The 17,271-nt window shown below is 43.5% G+C and overlaps 1 protein-coding gene across 1 annotated transcript in view; it reads left to right on the top strand.

The window, feature by feature from the left end:
- The window catches only part of actn4 (actinin, alpha 4), a 77,406-nt gene that overhangs the window by 31,374 nt on the left and 28,761 nt on the right, over positions 1-17,271 (top strand). Inside the window, exons 2-3 of the mRNA XM_084063737.1 lie at positions 14,123-14,237; positions 14,734-14,853. Of these exons, the coding sequence (XP_083919863.1) occupies positions 14,123-14,237; positions 14,734-14,853 (235 nt within the window). The remainder of the gene's footprint in view (positions 1-14,122; positions 14,238-14,733; positions 14,854-17,271) is intronic.

The following is a 17,271-nucleotide window of genomic DNA, read 5'->3' as shown; positions in this document are numbered from 1 at the left end:
ACTTATTGCACATTATATGAATGGTTGTTTTAATGATAGGCAAAAATATTTTTTACTTTTGTCATCTTCATTTAATTTTAGATAGTGGTCAGCCACAAACTCACTGTCACAACTGGCCAATAAAAAAAGATACCGGTTCTGTTCAGAATTTTTCGCCTCACGTCTTTTTTCTTAATAATAGAAAAAGATCGATAGTGGGCTCGATAAAAGCTCGGTTCGATAAGCAGGTTCGATAAGGTGCTCATTATCAATAAAAATTAACAAGCTCCATCCCTAGCTGGCAGTGAGGTCTACATGCTAGAGAACCCAATTGTAGCATACAACTAAGAAGTGCGGTGACTTACACTGAAACCGTAACCTGTGCGCTAAGGTCGCTCTGGATAGGAGTATTTCTTCATTCATTATAGTTTACTCTTTCTGCATTCATTCAGACAACAAAGGGTTTTGAGTCGAGCAGTGTTGATATTTTAATGATGCATGCAACATTGTTGCTCGACTGAATATGTCTGTGGTCGAGTGTTGTGAAATGTGCTGTGAAAGCTGTTGTTACTGACACACAAGAGGATTATATTGCCTTTTTTGTTTGTTGAAACATTGCAAAAAATATAGACATAGTGTTATGTGATTTAGGTTGGGGTTGAGGGGAATTCATTGCCAAGGTCCAATTAAGCCCCCTAAAGGCAAACGCCCTGATACACAGTGTGTGAGCTTGTATCTGCTCTTTGTGGTGCGCGACACGACATGCAACAGAGTATGACTCAGGCTTAAAAGATAGGTTGAGTACCAACTCACCGTTATGTTTGTTTGTGTGTTTAAAGATTCTTTACTCCCCAGTCCGCCCCCCACCCCCTTGTAAAAGGATCTGGGTTCTTCTGACCCCAAAAGGGGTAACTGATGGGGCAGAGGAACACACACACACATACACAAGTCCCACCCTCAATGACTGTGCAACCCAACCCAGGGAAGCATTCTCTGAGCAACAAAGACAGGAAGAGTCATAAATAAATCACCAAATAACTACACAGCTAAGACACTTTACCTCCCTGCCTTCCTCATTTCATCTCTCTCCTGTCTTCCCTTCTTCACCTCTCAAAGGTGTGTGTGTGTGTGTGTGTGTGTGTGTGTGTGTGTGTGTGTGTGTGTGTGTGTGTGTGTGTGTGTGTGTGTGTGTGTGTGTGTGTGTGTGTGTGTGTGTGTGTGTGTGTGTGTGTGTGTGTGTGTGTGTGTGTGTGTGTGTGTGTGTGTGTGTGCGCACATGTCTCTACTGCCATGTTAGTTACCTGCCCGATATTCAGATGGTGTGTGACCTGTGGGAGAGATGGATATGTGGCAGGCACTCATGTTAGTGGTCTTTGCAAGCTCTCGGGTTACTCATTCCTACACAGCCCACATGCTCACTTACAAATGCTCACATGCACGCATGGACGTACACACACACATACGGCTCACACTTAACCCAATCATTGCACTCGTCTATTTATGTGTTTTTCCCCCTCTCAGTTTCTGGTCTCTCCAACCTCTATGGCAGGAGATAAGTAAGACAATGTCTAATAAATGAACAAAGGTTGCCTTCAGGTGATTTTCAGGACAACCACACAGATGGGTGAGAGAAGGCTGGACTAGGTTAACATCGGTATGGGTCCAGAGTTAATTTAATAGTAGCTTTAGGTTGTCTCCATGGCCAATTGGCCCCGTGGCTCTTTTTCTCTATCTTTTTGGTCAACAACAAAGGGCACAGGAAATCTGGTGTATACTATACACAGTGTGGGAGCTCGTAGCTTGCGACACCGACGCGGAACAGGGTTTAACTCGGGCTTAACGGGTAGTTTGACTATCAACTCACTGTTATGTTCCAATGTGCACCTGGGTCCTTCCATCTACCCTGGGCAGGGCACCAAACACCAGCTCCACTTAACCTTGCAAAATTTCATTTTGCCAACGGACGGATGAATTTAGCCGATATGTCGGCACCCTCCCACTCTGCCTCTTCCTCTAATCCTCGACCTCTTCTTCTTTTGTTCCTCACATTCCTACATCCATCAACTTACCTGCTCCTCCTCTTCCTGCTCTTCTCCTCCGTTCTTCCTCTCCTCCCATTTCCTCCCCTTAATCCTCTCCCCTCCCTTTGTTTCTATATTGGGACGTCTTTTAGAAAGAAAGACGTTTGTCTGCGTGACAGTGCCAGGGGCTTGTGCATGCAATGAAGTTTGGAAATTGCCATATTGGCTTATGTAATGTCTGTACCACAACAGACTGCAGTTCTGTGCGGCCAATGGAAAAGGTGTTCTAGACCAGTTATTTTTAATTTCCAAGACCCCAATTTAATATTAGGCCCAATCTAAGAACACTTTTATTGTTAGATAATATGAGTTGGTCCAATTTGGTCTGTCCATACTTCCTTATACTCTCTTTGCACTCGTCTATAGAGATAACAGTTGTGAAACACTGATCAAAATAGCCTTGTGCATTCTCTGGTTGTATAACTTGTACATGTAATAATGGTGAAGATTAACTATAATTGATTTAGCTGGGGACCCTCTCTGAAACCCCCCTCAAGGACCCCCCTCAAACCCCTGTTTGTCTAGAATCTACACAAAGTTGCCCTTTCTAGTGCTGTGCAAAGCTCTTTGCTGCAAATAAAGTTGAAAGCTGTAAAGCACTTCATTTGCATATACGAGTACAATGTCATATCTGGCAAATGCTTATTTCTGAATATGATGCAGCCCTACTTGGTAGAGAACACCTGTGTTAAAGCTGCTGGCTCACATAATGACATGGCACACAGGAGTGTGTCTGTCTGTCTGTCTCTGCCATGAGAAAATGTCCCCCATATTAGAGCTCATCTTTAGGGACTACCTGTCAGCACATGTCTCAGATTAGGAGGCTCCCTCGTCACCTGTCCAGACATGAGAGGATGAGACTAGGGCAACCTCGGTCCTCTCCTCTGTCTTTGTGACTGAGAGCAGCTTCGTCTAAATCCATTGATTGGATGGTTACACTCTTTAACCCTTTAAGACCTGAAGCCGATTCTACAAAATGTCTTCTAAATCCTAACAGTTTTTTTTGAAAAACCCTATGTTTCTACATCAGTGGTTCTCAAACTTTATCATGTCAAGGACCCCCAAAATGATATGTATTTGGCCACGGACCCCCATCTCAAAATATTTAGTTCCAGGGACCCCTAGAAGCAAAGAATAGAGTTAAAAATGTTCGCTTTAAACAATATATTTTCAAAGATTTGCACACATTTTCACAATTTTTCAAAAATAGCAGATCTACAAGCTCATAGCGCGGCACTCTGTGCCGCGCTATGAGCTTGTATATCTGCTATTTGTAAAAAATATTTGCCAAAGTGTAAAATAATGTTTTTTTTAGCTCAAATGACACAGATGCGTTCCAGGTCTCAATGGGTTAAGTGCATGTTTTTAATTCATCATTTCTACGTCGGGGACGATCCCAACAGCCGGATCTCTGTGTACGCATTTGTGTTAAGAGGCCTGGAGAATGCAGAATTTTGTCCAAACAGCTGTTTTGTCATTCAGAGGAAGTTTGTTCCTTCCTCCCACTCACTGGGTGTGAGGCAAAGCAACACACACACACTCTCACACTCACAACCACCACAAGGGGGGGTGTAGCAGGCCCTCCACTGCGCTGGGGGCTTGTATCATGTTCCAGCAGTGTGACAGTAGACTGGTGCTGCAGCAGCACTACAGTAGCAGGCTGCATATCCTGTTACGTATTAACTCTATGAATGGAGCTAGACGCTCTGCACGTGGAGTTATGTATTATTGGGCGGGTTAAATGAGTTTTCTGTGTTTTCTAGAGTGGCGGTTATGGGTTTATTACCGTCCTAGAATGGAGTTGATATTAGTTTCCCATGGTCAGTGGTGTAAAGTAACTAAATACATTTACTCAAGTACTGACTTGAGTACAATTTTGAGGTACTTTTACTTTACTGGAGTATTTCCAATTGTCTGTGTGTGTGTGTGTGTGTGTGTGTGTGTGTGTGTGTGTGTGTGTGTGTGTGTGTGTGTGTGTGTGTGTGTGTGTGTGTGTGTGTGTGTGTGTGTGTGTGTGTGTGTGTGTGTGTGTGTGTGTGTGTGTGTGTATGTGTGTCTACATCTACAGTACATCTCAGAGGCAAATATAGTACTTTTACTCCACTACAATTATTTGAAAAGGCTATTTGCCTATTTACCTAGGCTATTTGAAAATAGCCGATCTACAAGCTCACAACGCGTCGCATCGTGACGCGTTGTGAGCTTGTAGATCTGCTATTTTCAAAAATGTTTGTACTTTTACTTTTGGTACTTTAAGTACATTTTGATACCAATACTTTTGTACTTTTACTCAAGTCAATTTTGAATTCCAGACTTTTACTTGTAACGGAGTACTTCTACAATGCAGTATTGATACTTTTACTTAAGTAAACCATTTTAGTTATTTTTCCACCACAGCCCATGGTTCCACTTATATAGTTCATACTTTGCCACTCGTACATTTTGTTGAGCCGAGGCATCACTGTTGGACTAAATTAATTGAATTCAAGTCCTTGGCTGGATGAACCCTCTAATAAGCATTAGGCTATTCAAATGTCTACGTGTGTGTGTGTGTGTGTGTGTGTGTGTGTGTGTGTGTGTGTGTGTGTGTGTGTGTGTGTGTGTGTGTGTGTGTGTGTGTGTGTGTGTGTGTGTGTGTGTGTGTGTGTGTGTGTGCGCACACACATACTGTATGTGTCGAGCTGGGAAAATCCAGTTAAAACGGAGCTAGTACGGTCTGCATGTCAACCACACATAATAGCCAACCTGTGTTGTTGGGTGACTGAAGCAAACCCACACCAGAGAGAGAGAGAGAGAGAGAGTGAGTTTGTGACAATGGCCAGCAGTGCTGCTACACTGCACACCACGGCCCCATTTTAATTGGTGCGTGGCTAAGAATAGGTAGCCTTGTGTCAAGCCAGACCAGACTAGCACACACTGAGCTTTATTCATGGGGCCAGGCCAGCATGGCTTTGGCCCGGCCCAGTCCAGCATGCTTTCATCCAAGTTCCTTGAGGTTGCAACTCCTGCCAGGGGGAGCTCGGCTCTGTATAACTCTTAGGACCGACAGTCCGACCGTAGAAGTGTCGCTGAGACAGATGTAGCGTTGCACCTCCTGGATTGTTAGTTTTTAATGGTATGGCCAAAGACCAAGCCACCTAGAACATTATTCTGTACGTATGTCCCCTCAAAAGTCCAATCACAGCTCATGCTGCTACGTGCATGACATCACGAAACAGAAGCACCTCCGGCAATAAATGAACACAGCGTAAACGGGTCTGGCTGCACAACCAGGGAATGCCTGGTGAAGTGAAAGTCAAAGTGAAGCACATAAAGAGTTGGTGATTTATGCTTAGTTGCACACCAGTGTAGTGCACCGAAAATAGCCAATCTGCAATCTACTAGGGTTGCCATGGTGTGGAGATTTTCCCATCAACTAACTAATAAACTCCTCTTGAATGAGTTTATTAGTTTATTAATATTGTATGTCCATAGCCTGGCTTATTTCGCTTTGTGTGCTGTGCCATCTGCTGTAAATAACGTGATGCATTAGACGCTTGTCTTGTTGTCTTTAAACATTGCAAAACAATGCAAAATATATGCTGTGATTTCTCTTAGAATGTCTTTGAAATACATGACTACAATTATGGAAGCATGTCTTACGCACCCGGGACGTCTGGTCACCCACCCTTTATACAACAATTTGTATGCGTGAGTGAAGTGTAGCCTCTGAGAACTGCTACATTCATTAACATGGAGCTGAAGAAAAGCAGTGTGTCTGCGCATCCTGTGGGTTTCGTGCATTAGTATGATTATTCTGTGTAGATGAACTACACTCTGCATGCCTCTACCTGTATGCCTGACTGGCTGACTTTACTATTTTACAACCTGTTGTGAAAAGGTGTGTGTGTGTGTGTGTGTGTGTGTGTGTGTGTGTGTGTGTGTGTGTGTGTGTGTGTGTGTGTGTGTGTGTGTGTGTGTGTGTGTGTGTGTGTGTGTATGAAAGTGAGAGATGTGCTGACTGTACATACATGAACCATGTAATAAAGACCCAGAATCGACACACTAAATGTGTTTGCCATTGATTGTGTACACAGTGAAATGCCAGGATAGAGAGACAGAGCCCTTTCACTGTAAATGTACGTGTGTGTGTGTGTGTGGGATTTGACTTGGCAGACCTTGGGTCTGACAACCACACTAGAACAGCATGGCAATGAAAGAATGAGCTCATCGGTGCATACCAGGGTGTGTGTGTGTGATCTCTCTCTCTCTCACACACACACACACACACACACACACACACACACACACACACACACACACACACACACACACACACACACACACACACACACACACACACACACACACACACACACACACACACTCTCGCCATGTTGAAGTCATGTAGAGAATGCTAGGTAGTTGTGCAATAACATAGTGTTCAAGCCTGGGTCATTCTTTCCAGGTGTAACAGGACACACCCATGTGTGACAGTGCAGACTGTGTTAACTTATAGACACACACACACACACACACACACACACACACACACACACACACACACACACACACACACACACACACACACACACACACACACACACACACACACACACACACACACACACACACACACAAATTATACATGCATGTATGAAGGCTTTTGGGTGTGGTAATTGTTGTGTATGCTTAATTGGGTCTAAGTGAAGCATTTGAAGTGTGTGTGTGTGTAGATAGCTGGTTTGTCGACAGTGTTTTTGTCTCCTAAGCATTCCTTTCCAAGGAGTGGTGAAAGTCTGACAGACAGAGAAATATGTAACAATTCTTGCCGTCTCTGTCCATTTTATTTGTGGACATGAGTCATCGTGACCCTATGTTCATATGCTTTAAAATCCTGAGTGTTAACTTAAATATAAGCATAGTGATATTTCCATGTATGGATTAATTTGGCAGTCAGCGTCAGTGTTAAAAGTTGACATGCATAATTAATAGGAAGATAGCACTGATGGGCATACATGGAAAAACTGCAACGGCACACGCAGTATGGCGTATCTATTAGACTAGACCGGTGCCCCTTGGGTTCCTTCTCTTGGCCGTATTCTGGTTCTGATGTCGAAAAACTTGCGGGGTGAGCCTCCGCCACATTTATCACACTGTGATTGACAGGCTACACCTGCTTGATAAATCACACGTGAGACCCGCCGTGAGATGATTCCTGGGCTCGAATTGAAGCTGGTTTCTACATTTCATTGATAATTAAATGAGGCCCATTGCAATTATTGTAAGATGCTAATAGGCTCTATGCACAGCAGCCATATTGGCAAGAAATTGGGCCTCTTCTTACTTCCTTCACAGGTGTTACCAATGATACTAATGAAGGCTCTGTTCCATTCTGGTCAGGGTGCTGATATCGTGCATGTTGGCTCACTGGAAACACTCCATTTTGGTTCAAAAATGGCACCTCATGGTGGGTGTGTAACTCTGAGACTGTACAAATGGAACCAAATGGACCCGTAAGGGTCCATTTGGTTCCATTTGTACACTCTCAGAGTTAGGGGGGTCCTTGAAAATAACAACCACTATGCCACACTAAATGGAACAGAGCCTTAATTAGTATTATTGGTAACACCTGTGAAGGAAGTAAGGAAGGGGCCCAATTCATTCCCAATATGGCTGCTGTGCATAGAGCCTATTGGCATGATCTAGCCTAAATATTCTATGAATCCAAACGGCAATTGAGCCTACAAATGAATGTATTTTACATGTCATGTTTGCAAATTGATCAGTGGGCTTAACTTAATTTTCTATTACTTCAAGCAGCTCCTCACTCTGTTGCCTTTTTCACGCTGCCTTTTGAGCTGACAGCAGCTCAGTCAGATTGCAGAATCGATGTCTGGCCGAAGTCTGTGTTGAAGGCTCCGCCGGCATCACAGACTGGGTGAGACTGGGTGTAGTCCGGCGTGCACCTTTCCACTTTGAACCGCTCCCTGCTTCTTTTCGGTATTTCCCTCCAATTTATTTCTGATTGCACAAACCCGTTGCTCGCACGAGTCCGCCATTGTTGTCCCTCTCTCACACGCACAATAGTGATGTACCGGGTCTGTTTTTATTTGTATGAATATTTCTGTGAGGAAATCGGTGAGGCATCGAAAGTGGCAACAACAGATCAGTGAAAGAAAGCCGGAGCATCTGGACGTGGATTTGTTTGGTTCTATGTAGGATGGTAAAGCGGGCATTAATGGTGGCTGTTTGTATAATATTACACGCATGGGGCACTCAGTGCACGCACACAGTTTATATTTAGAGGTGTGTGTGTGTGTGTGTGTGTGTGTGTGTGTGTGTGTGTGTGTGTGTGTGTGTGTGTGTGTGTGTGTGTGTGTGTGTGTGTGTGTGTGTGTGTGTGTGTGTGTGTGTGTGTGTGTGTGTGTGTGGATAGATACTAGATGTACAGTATAATTGTGTTGGCGGCCAACAACACCAACATTCTTCTGTTTTTAAAGCAGTGAAATGTATGGTACCTGACCTTAGTCCCCAACCCTGTAGGCTCAGCCAGAGGTCATTGTTGAAAGGCTGATTCGGTCATACTGATGGCTCCACTCAAGGAGAGACTGTGTGTGTGTGTGTTTGCACAGTCTGCACAATATGCATGCATGCCTGTGTTAAAAGTTAAAACGGCTGACCCCAGTAGCCCTGTGTCCTGTCTCTTCTCTTCTCCCCTCAGCACTGAAGTAGTAAAGAGATGGTTATATATCTGCCATGCTGATGGAAGGAGGAATGTTGCCCACTCTTGGATGTGATTAATGTATGGCTAGGCTAGGCTACACAAACAATATTGGTGAAGAAAAGCTGTCTGTGGCTTCATTCATAGGCCTGACCTGGGCACACATAACGCCATTTCACTTGGGTTAAGAGGCTCTCTGGCACGTTTACCAATAAGGCATGCCATTTTGAAGTTGCAGTCGCCACTGTGTTGCATTTGCAATTTCTCAAAGGTAATTTCGCATGCTAACGTGGTTGCGTCCTAAAGTGAGAGCATGCGGTTGCTCTGCTTTCCTTCCTCTCAGCCTCATCCTGTAGCGAGCTAGGTTGTTATCTGTGTCCTCAGGCCTTAGCCCAGGTCAGAAATGCTCTCATTTACACCTGATCTGTGTAGCGAACACAAGCGGCCCTTGTGCCCTGGCTTAACGGGCTTAACTGGCGCTGATCCTGGTTGACCATTCATACCAGATTTTTAACTTGATTCCATTCAATTTTCATTGATCGACAAAGTGGATTTTACTTAACTACTGCGGAAAGGAAGGAAATATGCTGGAAAAGAGTATAGAAAAACCTCAAACTGTGTGATGGGCTGTTCAGTGACAACTTATTCTTCACTTCAAATGTCACATTTTCCTATGCATGGAATGTGTCTGTTCACTCTGTATGAAAACCAGTTCATTAACCTGTAGCAAATCTTGCATATTGAGTGAATTGAATACCAGATGTTGGCTTATTCAGAGCTGGAGTAATATTATAGGTGTAGGGGCCTGTAAATCCATGCATGCATTTTGTGCGAGTAGCCGAGTACCAGACAGCTTCTTGTCCCTGAACACCAGCTACACGGAAGCAATCCATGCTTCCTTACTAAATGACAGATTCAGTGGAACAGAATTCAATAGAGTAGAAGTGTTTTTTGTTCCTCGTTTTCAACAACACAAAACAACTATTGTTTCCATTTGCTAAAACTGAGTACGTTGGTGATGTTGTGAACACACTGTGTTGTTACAAGAAGTGCACAACTCCGGAACTCTGCAAGTCCCGACCTGTAGAGACCTTTCCTCCGCCTCAGAACCACTCCTGTTGTCAGTTGTGCCGTTATCAGGGGTCCTGCTGGAACGTCATGGTTGGCCTGGCTGCTACTGTCCCTGTGCAACAGCCTTGACCCATTGAGAGCCGGAACGTAATTTTTTCATTTGCGCTAAAAAGCATTATGTTACACTTTGGCTATTCAAAAATAGCAGATATACAAGCTCATAGAAGATCTACAAGCTCATAGCGTGGCACCGAGTGCCTCGCTATGAGCTTGTAGATCTGCTATTTTTTTTAAATCGTGTGTGTGTGTGTGTGTGTGTGTGTGTGTGTGTGTGTGTGTGTGTGTGTGTGTGTGTGTGTGTGTGTGTGTGTGTGTGTGTGTGTGTGTGTGTGTGTGTGTGTGTGTGTGTGTGTGTGTGTGTGTGTGTGTGTGTGTGTGTGTGTGTGTGTGGTATATAAATAAAAATAATATCATTATTTTAAAGTGAACATTTTTAACTCAAATCTTTTCTTCTGGGGCGACCCTGGAACAAAACATTTTGAGATGGGGGTCGGCGGCCAAATACATATCATTTTGGGGTCCTTGACATGAAAAGGTTTGAGCACCACGGATAGAGAAACATATGTTTTTCAGAATACTGTTGGGATTTAGAGGTCATTTGTAGAATCGGCTTCAGGTCTCAATGGGTTAACATGGCATCAGCAGTCACTCCCTTAAAGTCTCACCTTCTGAACGGCGGTATTACGGACCTTATTAGACCTGGTTCTAGTTTTTGCAGTGACTCTTTTCTATTGTATAGAACTATTGAATCCCACTCCGACCTTGTGAAGTGATTTGAAGTGATTGCACTTGCACTATGTTGTAGTAGCACTATGTTGTGATGTTTGTGTAGAACGGATGTGATCTACCGGTTTGTGCTACTACAAGGCCACAGAACACGGGTAGAGGTCCCAATACATTATTCTGTTCCCCAGCGTGGCTGTTTGCAACCATAAGGAATCTGGTGATGCAACGACCGTGCAGCCAGTCTCTAGCTGCATTCAGCCACTCACAGCATGGTAGAACTTCTTGTCCTGACACTGCTACTTCCTGAAACGGGCAAATAAACACCGTTGTCACCAATTGATCCTTTGTGATGTCCCACCAGTGCTCCCACATCTCTTCCGTGCCCATTGGTTGCTGTTGCTTGGTTGGACAAAAATCCTCGCTCTCAATTACTAGCATTGAAAAAACGTTGCCTCGTATTGATATTTAATGTATTCAATTCTTGTTTTAAACCTGGTCTTAGTAATGAGGAACATCTCGGGTGCAGTATGGTGACTGGGCATAAACAACCGCTGCTTTGCGGAAGGAGCATGCTGATTGGTCGGGCAGGGACCAGGCAGAAGGCTGACAGTCCATTGGTTAGTGGTAGTGTAAAGGCCAGACCGCACCAATACAACTAGTCGCAACTCCTTGCAACAAAACCGTTTTAAGGCCAGTCCACACCAATGCAACTCCTTGCAACTGCCATTGAGGATAATGGTTGCAATAGTTGCATGTTGCAAGGAGGTGTATTGGTGCGGTCTGGCCTTTTTTAAGGGTTATGCTTGTGGGTTGGTGGCTGAAGGTATGTAGACAGGTGGGTGGGGAATCGACACGGCATAGTTCTGGCTGTCTGTGTGTCTGTCTATCTCTTCCTCTCACCCACATGCCTCTTGTTTGTTTGTTTGTTTGCATGACATATGTCCCCCATGCGGCTCCAGTCCTACTTTGAACCTCTTCCTTTTCTCTCCCTGTCCTCCTCATGTCAGTGAGTTACAGGGGGGTCCGAAGGGAGAGGGATCCAGTAGGTAGAGAGAGAGAGAGAGAGGGAGAACGCCGGGCAAAAGTGGTGGGCTGAAGGGAACCATTATCCTCAGGGCTCAATGGTCCCTTTGTGCTGATGTCCAGTGTGGTATGGTGGGGAGAGAGAGGGCCAAGGCTGCTACCAGCACCCTGTCATAATGTTTTTGTACATGCACACGCACAAATAATTCACACGGACAGACGCATACCTGGTGTAAGGTGAGGCAGAGCAGCCGGGGGGTGGGTGCGGTCGATCAGGTTTTTGATTCGGATGAATCTGAATTCATCACTTCTGATGATTCTACTTTTAGACTCAAATTGATGAGGGCTGGGAGCTTAGGGCTGTCACCATTACAAATTTAAGTTGACAATTATTTATCACTCAAATAATTGCGAAAATTAATGGAACATTATGAATAAAAATGACATTTCTGTTTGGCTTTTAGCTTTCGTAAACAAAAGTTGCACAGGGCAGATATGACAAATAACACTGAATTTGAATTGAAATTGAATTACTTTATACTCAAAAATAAACATTGATAGTGGAAATAGCCGATCTATAAGCTCAAAACGCGTCGCATCGCGATGCATTTTGAGCTTATAGATCTGCTATTTCCACTATTTTTGATATATTTTTAAAAATATATGACATTTGTTAACATGGAATTGATTTTGACGATTATGCAAAAATAATTGCGACTATATGAAAATAATTGCGATTAGACGATTATGTAATGATTGTGACAGGCCTAGAGTTGAGTTTTCTTGATGTAGTCTGAGAGATGAGAGAGTCGGGGAAAGACTGGAAACTTATGGAGACAGAAAAAGATTGAGAGAGAGAAATTGGGGAGCAGAAGAGGGAGAGAGAGACATTGGGGTGGAGAAGAGAGAGAGAGAGAGAGAGAGAGAAATGGATTGAGTGAGTAATTGGGGTAGAGAGAGGGAAGAAACACACATGAGACCAATGAGTCTGGGTCTGTTGTGGGTTCAGTTACTCATACAGACAGATAGGCTTCTGGTAAGATGACTAGACCAGACTTTGGATTTGATCTTTCATGTACACAGAATGCAGTTGATTGATTCTCAGTAGTACAATACCCTTCTGTTTTTTGGTGATTGACGGAGTAATATGTGCACTTGTAATTTACGCTAGTGGTTTCATACTTGGTGGCGATACTTGTGGGGAAAAGTAATGCCAAACCTTCCACTTGTCCTGCCATGTTTGTGTCTGTGCTACTACGGCATTGTGCAAAATAATATGATTCAAAACAGATTTTCCAAGAATGTAGGCTTACCAGACGGACAAAAACATGGATTAAAACCAGCACTTGATGTATGCTTTCTCTTCCCCACCTAAACAGTCATGCTTGCGATGGAGTGAAACCAATGTGATATGTGATTTTGAAGTGTCACGCATGTGTTCTTTCGACTCTTGCATTGGTTTGCCCTGATCGGTGACGTGAACTATAATGTGAATTTCTGTTATCCATCCTATCCATGTGTCTATGACTGCGTATGAACCTCAGTGTCTTTACTGAACCTCTAACCCCCCAGGATGAGACTATTCACCTGTTTCCTAGGCTGTGTGTTTTCCACTTCCTGTCGATTTGATCCAATGAAATCCAATGAAACTGGTCAGATGACCAATGATATCCAATGAAATCGACAGGAAGTGGAAAACACACGGCCTAGGAAACGGGTGAATAAATCACTCTCATTTGAGAATGCGTTTAAGAATATTTGATGATATCACGGTCCACATTGTACACTATATGCCCGTCCCCTGTCTCCTGTAACCTGTGGCTGTGTTGTCACGATGGCCCCCAGTGACCCCTTCCTGTGAACTCGATGTCGATGCTTATTTCTCTCAGTGCTTTATTGACGTGGAGATTGCACAATTCTTCTAAAGCTTAAAAAAACGTAAAAAACAAGGGAACCAATAGTAAACCAAATGAACCATCGCGTTGGTTCATTTAGGATATGGCAGTCATCTTTAGCCCGGTTTCCGTTTTGTTTGGTGTACGAGCTCAAACCGGTTTGATTTTTGTGTGGACCGACTGAACTGGTACAAGTCATTTTGAAACCAGCTGGCAAGGTAAAAAAAATAGACAAAAACAACCCACAACGTCATGTTAACTTACCCACAACTCTAAATTGTATTGCATTAGTAGTAGGCAATATGACAATGTGATTAACATTGTCATATTGCCACACCTGAACTGGAATTTGATGTCTTGACTTGGGCCCATAGGGGAAGCATTGCACTCTCCTTTTACCTTAGCATATTGCTTGGCTATTCCAGGGAGCATCTTTAGAGCGGAGTCATCGGCGCCGCCACGGTAGTTTCCTTTTGTTGGAATGGTTAAATCTATCTATGACCAGAGTGTTCCTGACTGAAATGTCCTTCCTGTGTGTGTGTGTGTGTGTGTGTGTGTGTGTGTGTGTGTGTGTTCTTGTGCAGACGTTCACGGCGTGGTGCAACTCCCACCTGAGGAAGGCTGGCACGCAGATTGAAAACATCGAGGAGGACTTCAGAGATGGTCTTAAACTCATGCTACTGTTGGAGGTGATATCAGGTAATGTACAACATGGCATCTGGTTGGGAAAGAAGGCTGTAGAAATCTTTGATAAATAATGGCAGAATGTATATACTTTTAACTTTTTGTTTGATTGTTGGTAATGACACAGTTTTTTAGTTACATAGATTTTTTTATCACGTTTTTGTGTGTGTGTGATCTTACATGTTGTCGCTATATCTTTAAATGGAGATGCCGACTTCTAGCTGTCTCTCTCTGCCTGTCTGTCTTTCTGCTGATCCTGTGGAAACATGTTATCCTCTTGACACCACAGGAGCTAACTCATTCTTTTTTCGTTGCTCTTCCCTGTGTGTGTGTGTGTGTGTGTGTGTGTGTGTGTGTGTGTGTGTGTGTGTGTGTGTGTGTGTGTGTGTGTGTGTGTGTGTGTGTGTGTGTGTGTGTGTGTGTGTGTGTGTGTGTGTGTGTGTGTGTGTGTGTGTGTGTGTGTGTGTGTGTGTGTGTGTGTGTGTGTGTGTGTGTGTGTGTGTGTGTGTAGGCGAACGGTTACCCAAACCTGAGCGAGGCAAAATGAGGGTCCACAAGATCAACAATGTCAACAAAGCCCTGGACTTCATCGCTAGCAAGGGAGTCAAACTGGTCTCCATCGGAGCAGAGGGTCAGTATACACACACCCACGCTCATCATGCATTGACCAACATGTTTACATGAGCAGGTGCATATACGAAAGGCTTGCATCACTTTGTCGCTTATTCATCTGTTCTTAATTTTTTTTTAAATCAAGACAAAAACCTAAACCGCGCTGCAGTTTAGACCGAAAGCTCAGCAAATATGCATAGTAGATATAAATGCATACTGTATTGCAATGCTTACACCTTTTGTGTATGCACATTTTCTCCTTCAAGTCTTTCTACATGAATTCAAACCAAACAGTTTAACCCATTAAGACCTGGAACTGTGTCATTTTTAGATTTGAGCTAAAAGGCATTATTTTACACTTTGGGCTATTCAAAAATAGCAGATATACAAGCTCATAGCGCGGCACCGAGTGCCTAGATCTGCTATTTTTGAAAAATCGTAAAATGTGTGAAAATCTTCTATATATATATATATATATATATATATATATATATATATATATATATATATATATATATATATATATATATATATATTTTTTTTAAAGCGAACATTTTTAACTCAAATCTTTGCTTCTGGGGGGTCCCTGGCACAAAATATTTTGATGATGGTCCGCGGCCAAATACATATAATTCTGGGGGTCCTTGACATGAAAAAGATTGAGCACCACTGATATAGAAACAAACGTTTTTCAGAAAACTGTTGAGATTTAGGAGACATGTAGAATCGGCTTCAGGTCTCAATGGGTTAAGCGTTTGGCTGACTCTCTTGCCCAGAGCGCCACTTGGGCGAGCGATCGAGTGTTGAAGTGTCAGCGAACCAGTGCTCCAGACCTCCTACTCATGAAAAGAAATGTACCTCCATTCTCATCTCTCTCCATCACAATGAAGAGGCACCGGGAGCCGAAAGGCCAGCCGCTAAATGTCCCCATCTCTACTCGCCTCTAGATTACTTCTGATCTTAGCCGTGAGGGGAGCAGAGGTCCTTGACTAAGCCACTAAATCGTGTGTGTGTGTGTGTGTGTGTGTGACATGAAACCATTCAAGAAAGATGGCATAAAAGTGTGTGTCGACTAGAGGACGCTGACCTTTTCTCTGCTCCATCATGACAAATGACTTGACTGCCACCCCAGCTCTCATTCCTACTGCATGACACCGGATAATACCCCTCCTACAGACAGACACAAACGTGCACACATACAGTACAGGCACACACAAGCACGCACGCTGAATACACACACACACACACACTATGCACTCAAGGGCATAGACAATAAAACGCCCTCGAAAATATCATCTGGTGGAAAATGAGCGATGTACACAGAACACGGGTGACCACAAGATGGAGGTAGCTCGACGGGGCAGAAGTTCCTACTGTTAAACAGTGAACACCATTATCAAGTTAAACCTCATTAACCCTGGCGTCCCTTTTTTTTTTGGTGTACATTTTCAAAATGTTCAAAAGACGTCAAATCAGTTGCTTGAGGACCCGAAAGACAAGTAAGACGCGCGAACGCGGGAAGCGAATGCAAAAAAAATAAAAAATGAAAAGAAATGATTTTAAAAAAAGTAACCAATAAAAATAAAAAAAAGAAATACCAAAACAATCTGCGTTAAAAGGAGCATCTTAAATACAAATTCACAAAAAAAATGTTTTGAATGTTTTTGAACGATTCAACAAAGTGTTTGAAGTGCCTGTTTCACCCACTTCCGGGGGGCGGAGCCAAAATCCGAGGCCGAAGTATTTGTTCGTAGACCCCCACTTAAGGGGGGTAGAAAAAGTTTGGGAGCGGTTCGGGCACTTTTCATTTAACATGGGGTTTCAATGAGGAGTTTTTAGGAGCCTTCTCCGGGGCGTGGCTTCCGGGGGAAGGGGCGGGCTTAAACGCATCCTTGACAGGTGTGTTCAGTTTTCAAAGACCTTTCATTTGATGTATGGTACGTCTTGCGTTTGCAATTAGGAACACAATGAACATTTCAACGAGTAGAAGAGACGGGAAGAGAAAGTGATTGGTAGACAGAAATGAACAAGGGAGTGATGCCTCGGTGATGATGAAGGACAGATGCTCGAAGGGTATGCGTGTAATGTGTGCTAAAAGATGACAGGAATCTGACCTAAACGGCATGCCTTCTCTTTAACCCATCATTCTGCATGACTTAGTGCTGCACCTGTGTGTGTGTGTGTGTGTGTGAGATAGAGTTATTCATTTCCCTTTCAGCTATTTGTGGATTGTGAGGTATACAGATAATGATGGCACCCAGGTTTCGACCTACGTGTTAGTTGATCGAAACAAAGCGAATTATGCCCGCTGAGTGATTGGATGTATTATTGGGCAGAAAAAAGATTTCTTAAGTCAAAAATCTAATAATAATAATTGTGATGATAATTATACATCACTAGACCATACCCGGTCGGCGCAGCCGTGGGGGGATATACG

The sequence above is a fragment of the Gymnoscopelus microlampas genome, assembly GCF_963454915.1.
Source record: "Gymnoscopelus microlampas genome assembly, chromosome: 8".
Lineage (NCBI taxonomy): Eukaryota > Metazoa > Chordata > Actinopteri > Myctophiformes > Myctophidae > Gymnoscopelus > Gymnoscopelus microlampas.
The sequence above is the reverse complement of the archived record's forward strand: the minus strand, read 5'-3'. Positions and strand labels throughout refer to the sequence as shown.